The 13,319-nt window shown below is 50.7% G+C and overlaps 4 protein-coding genes across 4 annotated transcripts; 1 reads left to right on the top strand and 3 right to left on the bottom strand.

The window, feature by feature from the left end:
* Positions 1-191: 191 nt before the first annotated feature.
* On the top strand, positions 192-1,759 carry IAR55_006652 (uncharacterized protein; the record flags this gene model as incomplete). Its single annotated transcript, XM_066949732.1, has 7 exons — positions 192-363; positions 439-570; positions 663-926; positions 987-1,054; positions 1,113-1,210; positions 1,286-1,538; positions 1,619-1,759. The coding sequence occupies 7 exons, from the start codon at positions 192-194 to the stop codon at positions 1,757-1,759; spliced, it is 1,128 nt and encodes a 375-aa protein (XP_066800026.1).
* A 630-nt stretch (positions 1,760-2,389) lies between these two features.
* On the bottom strand, positions 2,390-9,436 carry IAR55_006651 (uncharacterized protein; the record flags this gene model as incomplete). The annotated part of the gene is made up of 23 exons (XM_066949731.1): positions 2,390-2,440; positions 2,519-2,666; positions 2,735-3,057; positions 3,144-3,443; positions 3,487-3,616; positions 3,677-4,013; positions 4,068-4,208; positions 4,265-4,502; positions 4,566-4,778; positions 4,838-4,959; positions 5,098-5,143; positions 5,192-5,653; positions 5,773-5,832; positions 5,916-6,210; positions 6,286-6,326; positions 6,378-6,540; positions 6,595-6,695; positions 6,748-7,094; positions 7,155-7,251; positions 7,308-7,879; positions 7,934-8,901; positions 8,977-9,169; positions 9,271-9,436. 23 exons carry the CDS (start codon positions 9,434-9,436, stop codon positions 2,390-2,392), a joined length of 5,514 nt encoding a protein of 1,837 aa, XP_066800025.1.
* Positions 9,437-10,247: 811 nt separating this feature from the next.
* On the bottom strand, positions 10,248-11,276 carry IAR55_006650 (uncharacterized protein; the record flags this gene model as incomplete). The annotated part of the gene is made up of 1 exon (XM_066949730.1): positions 10,248-11,276. One exon carries the CDS (start codon positions 11,274-11,276, stop codon positions 10,248-10,250), a length of 1,029 nt encoding a protein of 342 aa, XP_066800024.1.
* Positions 11,277-11,486: 210 nt separating this feature from the next.
* Positions 11,487-12,939, bottom strand: IAR55_006649 (uncharacterized protein; the record flags this gene model as incomplete). Its single annotated transcript, XM_066949729.1, has 6 exons — positions 11,487-11,613; positions 11,665-12,114; positions 12,182-12,327; positions 12,384-12,480; positions 12,536-12,756; positions 12,889-12,939. 6 exons carry the CDS (start codon positions 12,937-12,939, stop codon positions 11,487-11,489), a joined length of 1,092 nt encoding a protein of 363 aa, XP_066800023.1.
* Positions 12,940-13,319: the final 380 nt, after the last annotated feature.

Here is a 13,319-nt window from a genome sequence, read left to right as displayed (position 1 = left end):
CTCAACTCAGACACTAGTCCATCTTTCAATACCACTCTCACATCGATACATTTCAACTCCGACCGAGTCACTCCTTTCACCTCGCCACCGTCTTCACGGTGATCCTGGATGCACATCATCGCGGACCACTCGACTTCCCTCTCACATATTCACCTGGCGTCACAGACTATACACCTCCAATCTGACTCGACATGGCCCCAGTAGCCTATTTCGCACTTGCCACTGCCTTGCTCACTCTCATTCCCCACGTCACCGCACAGGGATGTAATGCGACTTCTCCTTGTCCTTCTACCGCACCGTGTTGTTCCGAATATGGTTTCTGCGGATCAGGAACCTACTGTCTTGGTGGATGTGAGCCCTTGTGTGAGTGTGACATGTGTCCGTCGGGCGGGCAGCTGTTTGTACGCGGGTTGGCTTGCTGACGATGATCGGAATCAGACTCGTACAAACCCACTTCATGTCGCCCTGATCCGATTTGCGTATCTGGCGAAACCTCTTTCACCGATCTCAGCAGAGTACAACAGAACGCTACTGCTTACAACGGTAATGCAACGGCGTACGACTGGGTCGGTGGGTTGTCCACATCTTCACTCTTCTCGCTGGAGGATGAGTTCCAAGAGTTTCGAAACGCTTGAGACACTGACGAGCAATGCCTCATCCAGTCAATACCGGAACGGTCGTTGTCGATCCAAATGGTCAAGGTACCCGCTTGACCCTCACACAAAACAATGGCGGTACCAAACTCTCTTCCACCCGATATATGCACTACGGCTCTATCGATTTCGTTCTTGAGACATCCAAATGGGCAGGAGTGGTGACTGCCGCAATCACGATGTCTGATGTCAAAGATGAGATTGACTGGGAATGGCCAGGAGCTACGACAGATGCAGTTCAGACCAATCACTGGTTCATGGGTATTGCCAATTGTACGCCAAATCACTTAGGGACTGTAAAAAACGGTCAGGTGCTAATACGAATTGATACAGACTCGGCCACAGAGGGCGCCTCAGTGCCAGTCTCATCAGATACTTCGAGCAACTTCCACACATATAGTGTGAACACCACCCACTCCACTGCATTTGTATGTCGCGCTAACATGAGATACTGTACAGTTTGACTGGCATGAAGAGTATCTCAATTGGATGATTGACGGCAATGTCGTTCGAACGTTGTTCAAGCAAGATACCTTATCGGCTGGCGGCTCGCGGTAGTAAGTCCAGCTTCAATCCTTCGGTTTCACCCATACGCCAGTGAAGCAGAGCTGATCGTATCCTTGGTCGCTCAGTCAGTACCCTTCTACACCTTCCCGGATCCAGATCTCCATTTGGCCAGCGGGGATTTCCAGCTCAGCACAAGGGACAATCGATTGGGCGGGAGGTCTGATCGATTGGTCAGATCCCGATTATGTCTCCAACGGGTACTTCTGGAACACGTTCCAGAGCGTCAAGATGTCCTGTGCGACAGACGAGGGAAATCAGACTATTGGAGTTGGAACGACGGGGTGGACTTATGGTGGGAATGATTCCACCGGTGTCCCGGTGAGTGATCGGTTTCATTAGCAAACAAGGAGGAGACGAGCGGGGTCAGACGCTGATTTTGGAGGCTGTGTTCGGCGCAGATTGTGACCACTACGAATGCTTCGATCCTTCTTTCGGGTAGCGAGAGGAGTATCGTCCCAGTTGGCTCATCTTGGAGATCGGCTGGAGCTCTGACTTTGCTTGGAAGTCTGGCACTTGCGGGAGGTGTGGCTCTGATGTAGCGCCATCTGCGTCTGATATTTTGGTCATCTTTGTCATTTTCATGCATCATACAGTATAACGGAAGAACCGACACGGACGTGGCGAGCCTGTGACGTGACGTGACGTGACGTTGGGTTTCGCAGTACCTACTCACTGATCCTGAAACTTGACCAAGTCCTCACTGTAGACATATCGAGAAGGAGTCTTATTGACCCATCACCCTTGGGCGATCAAATAACCTGCAGTATCTATCTCCCTGGCAATCACTCTCTCCGGCTGCTGTAGCTCTCCATTCGCAGCGAACAAGAGTCGATCTGGCGGAAAATCTCCCCATGTACAATAATGTCGATACAGAGGTGACTGCCCCGAAGTCTCGTCTCACTCTGAAAAAAGATCGATCTAACGTATCATGGGACTGTACTCGTACTGTATGCATGTTGTACATATTGTGTTTTGACTGGTTCCCTACCATCCTTCGACTAACTTGATACTCACAATCACTATGCACAATGTCAATGAAACACGACCCCTGTAGACTATATGTACTACTATGCTAAATGCGAAATAACGACAAACACAACACAACAACATGTGACTGATCGACCTCGTTCCTTATCTTCTTCCAATGCTCAATGCTCGATGCTCGATGCTCAATGCCCATCGTCTGATAATGATCCGTCTTGGTGTAAAACTCGTAAGAACTGCGAAAGCATCAGAGGGTCAGCGCAGGATCACGAGCTCCAGTTCCTATGAAAGGCGTCTTTTCGAGATTAACCTACCGTAGCTTGCTGTTCCTTGAACTCCCCGACTGTCCTTACCCCTCTGACCAGAGGCATCCTTCCCACGTCTAGCACACATGGTCCCCTCCTCTGCGCCGGCTTCTCCCCGCCCGCCGACTTCTTCCCAGGCACATGACTGGCACATTTGCTAGGAGGTTGAGTAGAAAGATCAGTACAATCCCAGCCTGCGACGCGTCGATGATGTTCAACCCTCACTCTTCTGGCAAGTGGTACAACCCTAACAGGTGGTTCTTGACCAATACCGCCAACCCCACAACAATAGTCCCGTCAACCAAACTCTTGACATCCATCTTGCCCTCCGCTCCGGCACCAGCTTTACCCAAATCCACCGTCAGCCCATCTATGAGGTCCTGATCGCCGCCCGGAGCATCGATAGTCACTTCTTCCATGATGGTAGCCAAATGAGTGCAGGTAGACACCACCCTACTGAGAGCTTGTACGACAGTCATCGGCTCCTCTTGAAGCTTATATTCGAGCGTTGCCAGGTTCTCGGCAAGGTACAGGATAAACCCAATGTCCTAGATACAACGTGCGTGAGCCACCTATACTCACACTACCCATCCGCGCCGATGGGTCACGCAAACGTCGCCTACTTTCCACTCACTACTTCGCTATCGAGATCTCTATCGAAAGCTCGACACAACGCTTTCAAGAAATCATGTCTCCAGACTCGCTTCTCACTTAACAGACTGTACCAACTTTGAAGGAGAGCCTCTCCACTGCGTTGACCAGAAGGTTCAGCAGAGATATCCCTCTGAAAGTCGTAGGAAGCTTTCGCAGACTCCAGGAAAAGCACTGTAACAAGACTCGAGTGCTTGCTGTGCAGTGCCACATGCAACGCGAGAGCTCGTTCGGCTACGGCGGGATCCTCTGAGGTCTCCAAGGTGACGAGGATGGGCACAGTCTGATGATCAGCCTTGACCGAAGGGGTTTCAACTCACATGTACAGGTGAATAAAGTCCTTGATTGACCACGAATGTCAACACGTCCAACGCTGCGTTTTGTGTTGGCGGATGTTGTGATCGTGCACACTCAAAGATCTGCTCGATATTGTTTTGCACGATGGTAGTGGAATAGCTAGATCAAATATGGCTTAGTCTTGTGATGCGCACAAAGTGTGGTTGGCGAGTGACTCACTCGGAATCTTGTAGCTCTTTTGCGTTCCCGATCAATAGGCTCACGTCTCTCTTCAGCATCTCGCCTGAAGCCCTCTTTTCGACCTCTGCGGCCAGAAACTCGTGTATCACACCCAGTAGTCTAGCCTGATTGTCGGTATCGCTAGAATTGAAGGTGGTCTGCATCCATTCAGTCGTCTCAGGCCGTTGAAGCAGCCATGGATATGTCCGGAAGAGGGAGCCGAGGCAGATAATTGGAGCTGTCTGAGACGTTGGCATCCTGGCGAAACCGAGATAGACTTCGAAGAGGTATTCAGCGACAGGAAGATGACTGATCTTGCGCAGCTCAAGCTCCACAACTGTGTCACGATCAGCTCGTTTTTCGATCTTGTTGAGTACCTTAACAGACTCACTGTCGTCGTCTTGGGCGATCGCATCCAGCCTACACCCCTCCAGAATCAGAGCCGTGATGTAAAGCATCATCGCCGTTGCTTGATTGAGAGTGGAAGCGGTACCTGTGCTGACAAATCGGTTGTGTATAGGTCGTATCTTGGCTGTCAATCACGTTGGATTAGTCTGCATGTCAACCCGGGCAGGACGGACCACACACCTTCGCAAGCTCTCAAAACTGTAATCAGTCTCGCCCAATCCTTCGTCAGGTAATTAGTGACCGCACAGAAGCATCCGATAGTCTCGCGGAGGGCTTGGAAGCCGCCGGTGGGTTTACTGATCATTGGCATGAGCGCTTTCGTGAGGTCTTGAGCGAAGGTGGACGCAGTACGCGGCATGCAAGGGATGCACTTGCGGAAGATGCGGAGAAGAAGCTCGTTTGTCGCTTGGTCGTCGGACTTAGATCGTGTCAGCCGGTGAATGATTTGAGCCGAATTAGAGACAGATAAGTCAGGACTCACATTCGCCGGTGGACGAAGATATGATAGCAATACACCCGCCTTGTGCGTATCTATCTGAGAAGGATCACTGGCGCAAAGCAACCAAATAGCTCGGATGTGGCTCAAGGAGTCAAACTCCGCTTCTTCAGTGGCGTCGATCATTCTGCTAATGAGAGCATCGATCGTCTGCCCGAATCTTTCCTTACGACCAGTGGCCTCGCAATCCTTCGACACCTGTAGCGAAGCTCGTCAGGACCTAGCGGCAGCAGTCTGGTCCAATTCCAGTCACTCACTCCGTCCATAGCCCGCTCCAAGACAACATTTGCACCGCTAAAGTCACTCAAAATATCCACAAGCAGTCCAGCTGTGTCCCCATTTTGAGACGGGTACAACATATCTGTCAGAGATTTCGAGGCTAGTTCCTACATTGAATAAGCTTCGTCACGCAATCCTCAACTCACCTTGACACCTTCATCTTGGTCATCTGTCAAGTGAATAATTTTACAACATATATCGACCCTTATCTCCCCGGTATCCATCGTGGCGAATATACCTCTAAGTAGCTTGATGACTCGTTTCCTGACTCCGAGCCCAGGATCCTAGTGCAACGTCAGCCTAAGGAGGGCAACTCTGGCACATGTACTGACCAAGACTCGTTGTGCGATATGAGGATAGTACTCAGCTGCGAGCTTTGGCTTTTGAACCAAGTACTTTCCGACCAGCTCCACTGCAGCATCACGTACGGCTGGCGAACCATCGGATAGACGATCCTCAAGCGCTTGACGGATTTGATGTAGGCCTAGCACTTCAGGATCGACCATCACCACGGTACCGACTGCCCTCAGAGCTTTCGATCTCAGCCCAACCGCCGAGTTGTCCAAAACCCCAAGGATGGCATGAAGAATTGGGTCGACAGCGCTTTGGAGAGACCTTCCTCTTGAAACCGCAGTCGAAGCTTGAGCGGCAGCTTCCCCTTGTTTCGGGTCAGTGATCTCGAACAATCCTTCATCACCCATCCACACGTTCCGTAACGTGTTCTTCAAAGTAGTTGCGATATTTTGCAGTCGCTGACTGATATCTTGAGCTTCTCCGTCTTTTTCCGACACAAGCTTTGCAACCACGGCGCTGGCTTTTCTGATCGCTGTTTGTAGCTCTTGCGCCCATACTATAAACGTCATGTCACGAGAGGACTGTCTTTAAGCACAAACCATAATCGACTTCAACTCACCGAGAATGATCCATCATCGCGAGCGGCAGAAGATAGAAACATCTGTACCGAAGCTTGGGCCTTGAGCAGAGTATTGAGTCCCGCAATATTTGCATCAGAGATGATCTTTCTGTCAGTCAAGTCAGTCATTACTGAAAGCTTACCTCATCGATTGTCGGTACGCGGATAGGACCCATCATGTCGAGGTGAAGCGCTTTCAACCGAGCAGCTATATCGCCTAGGTAATCAAGAGCTATACCTTTTGCTGCTACCATCTCTGGGCCAGGTCTCCCATCTTCCAGGGAAGCGATCATAAGCTTTGAGATTACACTCAGGTAGAGTGAGGCTGCCGGCCACTCCGGACGGTACAGAACTGCCAGAAGGTCTGCGATGAAGAGATCCAGAATAGCCTTATAGTCTGCATCATGCGAAGTTTTTGTGGCTTTGGTAGTCGTGGATCTGGGTACGATCAGCGGCGCCATCACAACAAGTACCTACTTCTGGACCAAATATCCCGCAACAACTCGCGCAGACCTTAGTGCTGATTCGATAGTATCGGCGCAGAGCCTCGCCTCCTAAACTAATTGTAAGTAATAGCTCGCTTTGCAAGTACCCTTCAAGCTGACCTCTTCCTGTAGGTCGACTTTTGAGGCCGGCGTGCCCATAACCTCTGCATCTGCAGCTGTCGAATGCAGTTTCTTCACTCTCGCGACAACGCCGAACGCAGAGGCCTGAATGAGTTGCAAAAGCAATGCGCTGATGGTATGAATTGATTTGCCGTTGGCGAGTCTGCGTACCAGAATCAATATAGCCTTTGCAGTACCCCTAACACATGACACTCACTGATAGCGTGTCTGTGCGTGAATCTGCTCGGGCACTCTGACAAGAGAGCTGAGGATTTCTTCGATGATCCACTGACGTTGCTCTTCATACCTCGCGAACGCCTACCCTTAGAAGTAAGTGACCATCCAAGATTTTACGAGAGGCAACACTCACTCCTCTGAGACAACCAAGCGATTCCATTCTCAAGCTCTTCATCACCGACATGCCCTCTTTTCCTGCACCTGCTTGCCTTCCGGTCACTTTTTTCGCTGTTGGCTCATTGATGAATAGTGGTCCAATCGCTAGATATACGGTCTGGATGACCAATGAGTCCGAGAAGGCCAAATCCGGCTTGCTGATGAGAGAAGTCAGGCGGGGCAGTGCACATGAGATGGACTGGGCAATGGCAGAAAGGGTCGGATTGACGAAATAAGGAGCAACTGATTTGGGTAATCTGTCTTTCTTTGACGTGGACCTTGACTCGAATTCAACAACATAGGCAAGGTATGTTGATGACATTTCTGCAATTCCTCATTAGCACCAAGTTACAAGGCGTAAGGACAGGTATAATGCGTACTCACTCTCTCCTGCTAGACCCTCAACGATGGGGAAGATGACTTTTTCCATCTGCCCCTTGACTGTAGTCACACAGGTGGAAAGGAGGTCTTCAGAGTACATCTGAGATTGTTCACCTCAGCTTTATTCACCGCACTTTTCGAGACCGAGCAGCTCACCTGCTTCGTCAGGCCATCCGATCCCAGCAGTATTAAGCAACATTCCGCAGCCGCGACTCCTGATCTCACTCTCGACAGTCCTCGCTCAGAGGCCTCAAGCACTTCGTCGCGCAACTCAGTTTCCAGCCCCTCCTTAGAGGGACTAGGAGGCTTAGCAGCCTCTCTATTCGCTGGTTTCCACTTCTTTTTCTTCGCTTTGTCCTTTCCGTCATCTATCTGCGAGCTCGCAGCGACCGCCTTCCGATCTTCAGCGAAAACAATGACATGTTCCGCGTCTCGCATGCTTCGCTCCAGAAGTCGGAATATACCCGAGATGACGTCTGAATCCCACTCCCCGTTTTCACCGGTGGTAGACGCTAGCGACTTCTGCCGCCGTCTAGAGCTTTGTACCCTGGAAACATACTGCGAGATCTTGTAGATGGTCTTGACGGAGAGCAGCGGTGTGGATCCGTCGTGCGTGGTGCTCGAGAAGAATCGGCTGCCCGCCAAATCACCTGAGGTGGGGTTGGTGGGGAAGGCATCGGACTCTTCTATGATGTCTTCCAGTAACGTATGAAGTTTTTGCCATGACGCTAGTACGACGTCAGCCTCGGTCAACGAGACTCCAGGGGATACGAACGACTCACTTCTCATATCCCGCTCTCCGGTCCTTCCACTTCCTTGCGGAACAGTCGGCTTCCTTTCCGTATCAGGACTGGCATAACCATCTGCCATGTTCCAATCTTCATCTTCATTTCCCCAATCTAAACGATCTTCTTCTTCTTCTTCTTCTTCTTCTTCCTCCTCTCCCTCATTGACATCTCCTTCATTTCGCTGGACATGGGAGGATCTCATCTTTTCATCGCTAGGTCTTTTCCTGGTGGGTATCTGTACCTCAATTACCTGCTTTGGGAGCTTCAATGTAATCTTAGGTGTTCGGACTGAGCCACCAATACCACCACCACTGCTGCCCGCACTTGTCTCCTCTTTCATACTGAGCGATGAGAGACCTATCTCACCATTTGCAGGAAGATTCTTCAATGACGCCAATGTTGGAGATTCCTCTCTCAACGAGTTCGAGCTTCCTCTTCTTCTCTTCGTTGGAGAAGGTCCCGGTAGACTGAGAGGATCAGGCGATTCCGAAGGTGTGGGTGCTATCCGCTCGTGAGTTGGGGTGGAAGTGACCGAAGAAGGAGGATGAGGATTGCGCATATCTGTCATTGATGGTCGTTTAGGAGATACCGCACGGACTCGTTCAGCAGTCAGCGACTGAGATGCCGATTTTGAAGGCGGTTGTGTAGGTGCAGGTGTGGATACAATCGGCTGTGCGCGGGACAGAGTATGTGTAACGAAACTCTCGAAATGTTCGGACGCTGAGGGAGATTCCGAGCCTGTAATGGAATTGGGTGTAGGGGGTCCTGCGTGCTGATGATGATGATGATTGTGGCCATTGCGTTGACCAGCAGTCGAAGAGGTGGAGGAGGAAGGAAGATAAGATGGGAGAAAGTTGTACGGAAGTGGGAGAGACTGCTGAGGTCCACCGTTGACATTTTGATCCCAAGAATCAGGTGTGTATGGCCCAGACTGGAAACAATGGGGTGTCGCGGGAGAAGGTCTGCTCCCATGACCTCAGCATATGTCAGGCGCTCTTTCTCATATCTGGCCTGGACCGCTTGAAAAGGCCACTCACCTTTGAGCATAACTCGACCCGTTCCTAGCTAAAGCCTCACGCAATCGTGCCTCGGCAGCCTGCCTCATAGCCCATTCCTCCACATTTGTAGGATGATCAAGTCGCTGAAGTATCTCCTGATATTGAGGAAAGAGGTCGGCCGAGGAAGGTGAAGGAAGGTGGGTGACGGTATGTGGTGAGAGGTGTTGAGCGACTGAGATGAAGGGAGTAAGTGGATCAGCAAGCTCGAAGAGATGCACGACAAGAGGGAAGCCAGGAAAAGTAAGCATGTCAGGAGAGAGGAATCCTTCTCACCTCTGGCCGTGGGAGTATAGCTCATGAAAGGATAGACGTTCAGCAAGTTCGAAGGATCATCATAAGCGTGGCCATCTCGCTGCGATTGTGGCTGCGATTGAGGTGGTTGACGGTGGTCCCTCCTCGGATCAGGGTCGTCCCCCGAGCTTGAGGGATGATGAGACATCCTCGAGTGTGATCCTGACCTCTCACAGTTCCTATGAGGATCTAGAACAGTTTGACTGTACCTATTCCACCACCCAACGTCTTTGTCAATGAAAGAAACGATTTGACTTCTTTCGCGTCCAAACCGGGAAGCACCGTCAACCGGAGTAAAATGATCACGTGTTGGAATTGCAACTGACTTACGTAAAGTGCTCCTGAGATTGGATTCGTTCACGTCTTCCAGGTCGAAACTTTGATGAAAGCGCGATTTTCTTGTTTTTCTTCTTCTTCTTCTTCTTCTTCTTCTTCTTTCTTTACAGTGTCCGCACTTCGTTAATCTGGTCCATGGTCACACTAAGACCTGTAGTCCTTTCAAATAGTGCGCAGAGTGATAACTCGATCCTTTACCGTTTCGAAGAAACGCTTGGTTTCGTTAGCTGCTGGCCTTTTCCTTGATTGGAATGATTTATAATAGCCAGTTTCTTGATAGTAGCCTTGCGACATCCCGATACATGACGGATGGTGTCCCTATCTGAGGGCCATGGCTGATCCGGAATCAAACTCTCGCGGAGGCAGGGTTGGTTGGACGCTTTCAGGAGAAGGGGCATAGTGTATGTACCTAGATGTAAACCATTTCACCAGCTCTGGTGCCATCGACCTGCAACCAGAAACGCCCGTCATAAGGGCATAAATTCGGACATGTGTCCGTTTTGCTGACCCGGTCTCGCGTATGTTTCATTTGCGACATGATAACAGCGATGCATCAATGTTCATGCGTAAAAGCAATGTCTCCATTCCATTCAACCTTGCTTCACTGATCTAGCGCAACATCTTCATTCGTCTTCGCTCTCTTCCTCTTCTTCCTCCTCGTCACTGTCCTCCTCGTCATCGCTCTCCATCTGTTCTAAGACGTCAACGTAAGTCTTGCCCTTAGCATACACCTCTGCCCATTTCTTCTTCTCATCCTCGTTCTTCGCTCCGTCACCCTTTGCCGTAGACAACGATCTCCACTCTATCAGGTCCTCTTCGCTGAGAACATCCGTTTCGTACATCCCTCTCAAGATGATACCGAACCATGGTAGATGACTTGCGTTATTGACGCAGAATGCTTGGGTATCTAACGCAATATTCGTAAGATTTGGCGAAAGGTCTGCGGCAAGTGGACCCCATCTTGACCAGACTGTCATGGTGGACTTGAGGATAGCCGCTGCAGAGCCGGATGAGACATCGATCTTTGACACGAAGAATTTGACCACCTCTTCTCGTGCGCAATCCAGACCAGCGTTGTACCCCATGACAAGTGTTCGCAATTCCAACAAGGCATTCTCGATCCTGTGTCCCTCCTCGAAGGCACGTTGAAGAGACGCAGCTGCTTCAGAGTAGAACGCGGGCGGGGGACCGGTGTCGAGAGATAATGTAGGGATATCTGGAAGGGAGGAGGAAGAAGCGACAGATGCTGGCGATGAATCTGGAGAAGAGGAAGCTTTAGACAGGGTCGATAAGGAGACCGTTGATGACGAAATGTTGGACAGTCGACGACCTAATTGGAGCAGCTTCTTGTTCTTGGGATGTTCATAAGGATCCTCGCCTTCGTCTTCTGAATCAGATGGCGGCTCCTCCTCTTCGTTCGGCCACAGATAGCCGGTGGAATCGGACCCGAGCACATCTAGGCGCCGACTTCTCTCTTCTTCATCTTCCTCCTCTTCCTCGCCTGAGTCGTAGTCGTCACCCCTATATCTCTCCCTGCCGATTCGAGCAAAATCAGGAATGGTGATACCCTTGCCAAGTCGAACTCCATTGCCCAACAACACTCCTCTCCCGATTTTGACGTCATCGCCGATGGTTACACCTTCGCCAATCATGCACTCTTGAATGCGACAGTTGGCACCTATTCGGACGTCATCGAAGATGTAGGACTGGGTAATGGTAGTATTCGGCCCAACAGAGCAGTCGGCACCGAGGGTTGATTGATTAACGTGTGTGTTGTGAGCGAGTGCAGAGCGAGGACCGATAAGGAGGGGACCATTGAGAGTGGTCGTTCTACCATATTAGCTTAATTGCGCACACGAAGCTCACCTTGAGAGGACCACGTTGTCTCTGGCGATGTAGACATTTCCGACACGAAGCTCGTATTCCACCCCACCAGGCTCATTAAGATCCGGGGCAAGCGGGAACGCCCATCGCCGCAGTACGTCTCGTCTGCTCTAGTCAGCCAGAGCGTTTGAAACTGCCACTCGGATTTACGCTCACGTTATCTCACCAAAAGTCCTCGTATCACGCACTCTCTCAACGTATTTCCCGCCACTACTATTTCTGACGTCCCCTTTGCCTTCACCGTCGTCGTCCTCTGATCCAACCAGGTGCACGGCGATCTTCTTCCCCAGAAGCTCACTAGTGAGCACACCGTTGACGAAATGTCTTCTCAGATCGTGGTAGTCAAAGTTCTCAGTACACAAAGCGGGAACGTCTGCTTCACAGATGTCCACACCAAGATCTCGATACCCTCCACGGGTTGAGGAAGACGAGGCGGGAGTCCCGGACCATATCTCGTAGGTGTCGATGTTAGCAGGGTAAGGGTCGAGGAAGAGGGATGAAGGGAAAGATACATTAGGTTGAGATGGGCTGAGAGGGTGAGGGGCGTAGTATAGGAGTCGGGACGATGGGGGATGAACGAGCATGATGGGAGACTCAGGATGTCGGCTGCAAGTGATAAAACTGGCTTAGCTCTTTGCGGCTTTTCTTATCGCAAAACACCAAGCGCACGTACCGTCCTCCACGTCCTACACCCATAGTCATGATGAAATTCTTGTCCTCCTCTCTCCTCTTCTTGTGCGCGTCGATGATCTTTGACAGGTCGTAATTTGAGACCAGGGGAGAGTGGACAAGGATGAAAGGATTGTCGGCGTTGAGCAACTAAAGACCTAGTATGAGCTACTATGTCGCTTCAGCTCGTCGCAAGGGGCGCTCACATGCATATCGTCCAGCTCTCTCAGAGCATCACCGGCTGACATGGCTGTCAAAGAAGAGAGACAATGAATGTCCAACGTTGATCGATAAGGTGATGTCCTACCACAGCAGTCAGCATGCCTGCTCAGAGGACACGGACTAGTTGTAGACTCACTCAATGAATGCCCTGATTTTGTCTGAATGTACCCCACAGAAGATGAAAACCTGCTTGACCTTGCTCAGACTGAGACTCTCCAGCGTCCAAGCGAGTAGAGGAGTCGAGCATAACGGTAGTAAGACACGGGGTTGATCTTGACAGAGCACCTCGAACCGACGATTATAGGAGTCTGCAAGGATCACAGCTTGAAGAGGGGCTTCTTCCACCTGATCAGGTTTCTGCGAGTCAAGAACAGGATCAGTCGACGTCAACATGATATGCGAGGGGTGTCGTCGCCAGAACGATAGAGCGACGTCAAAGAACGAGGACATATGAGTGATTAATAGGATTGATAGGTATCGTCAACGTACATTTTTAGGCTCATGTCTGGCCGCTTGGGCTTGGGATTTCCGAGGTGGCATGGTCGACTGTGTGTGAGAGTGTGCCAATGTTCTGACCAGAATGAATTGAATGGACGTGAAACTGGAGCAGGTCAACCCAAAATGACAGTGGAAGAGCAACTCGAGTCCAACTGTCCAAGATGTGATCACGTGGTTTCTCTGCGCTAGGGGCCAACCACGTGGGGGATAACAAGTGGTATTATATATATTTATTCATTGTGACTTTTTCTGTCTTTCTCCCGGAACGGGCGTAGAGCCAGCGAGTGGGATGGGATGGATGCATGTCCAAGCCAATCGTCTTTGACCAGTGTCACTTGCTTGCAATCTCACATCTATCATCAACTATTGGCCACACCATCTACTTCCGAGTCCCGCCGTACCTGCTCGCTCGTCTAAGACCG

The sequence above is a fragment of the Kwoniella newhampshirensis genome, chromosome 14 (assembly GCF_039105145.1).
Source record: "Kwoniella newhampshirensis strain CBS 13917 chromosome 14, whole genome shotgun sequence".
In the NCBI taxonomy this organism is placed as follows: Eukaryota; Fungi; Basidiomycota; class Tremellomycetes; order Tremellales; family Cryptococcaceae; genus Kwoniella; species Kwoniella newhampshirensis.
The sequence above is the reverse complement of the archived record's forward strand: the minus strand, read 5'-3'. Positions and strand labels throughout refer to the sequence as shown.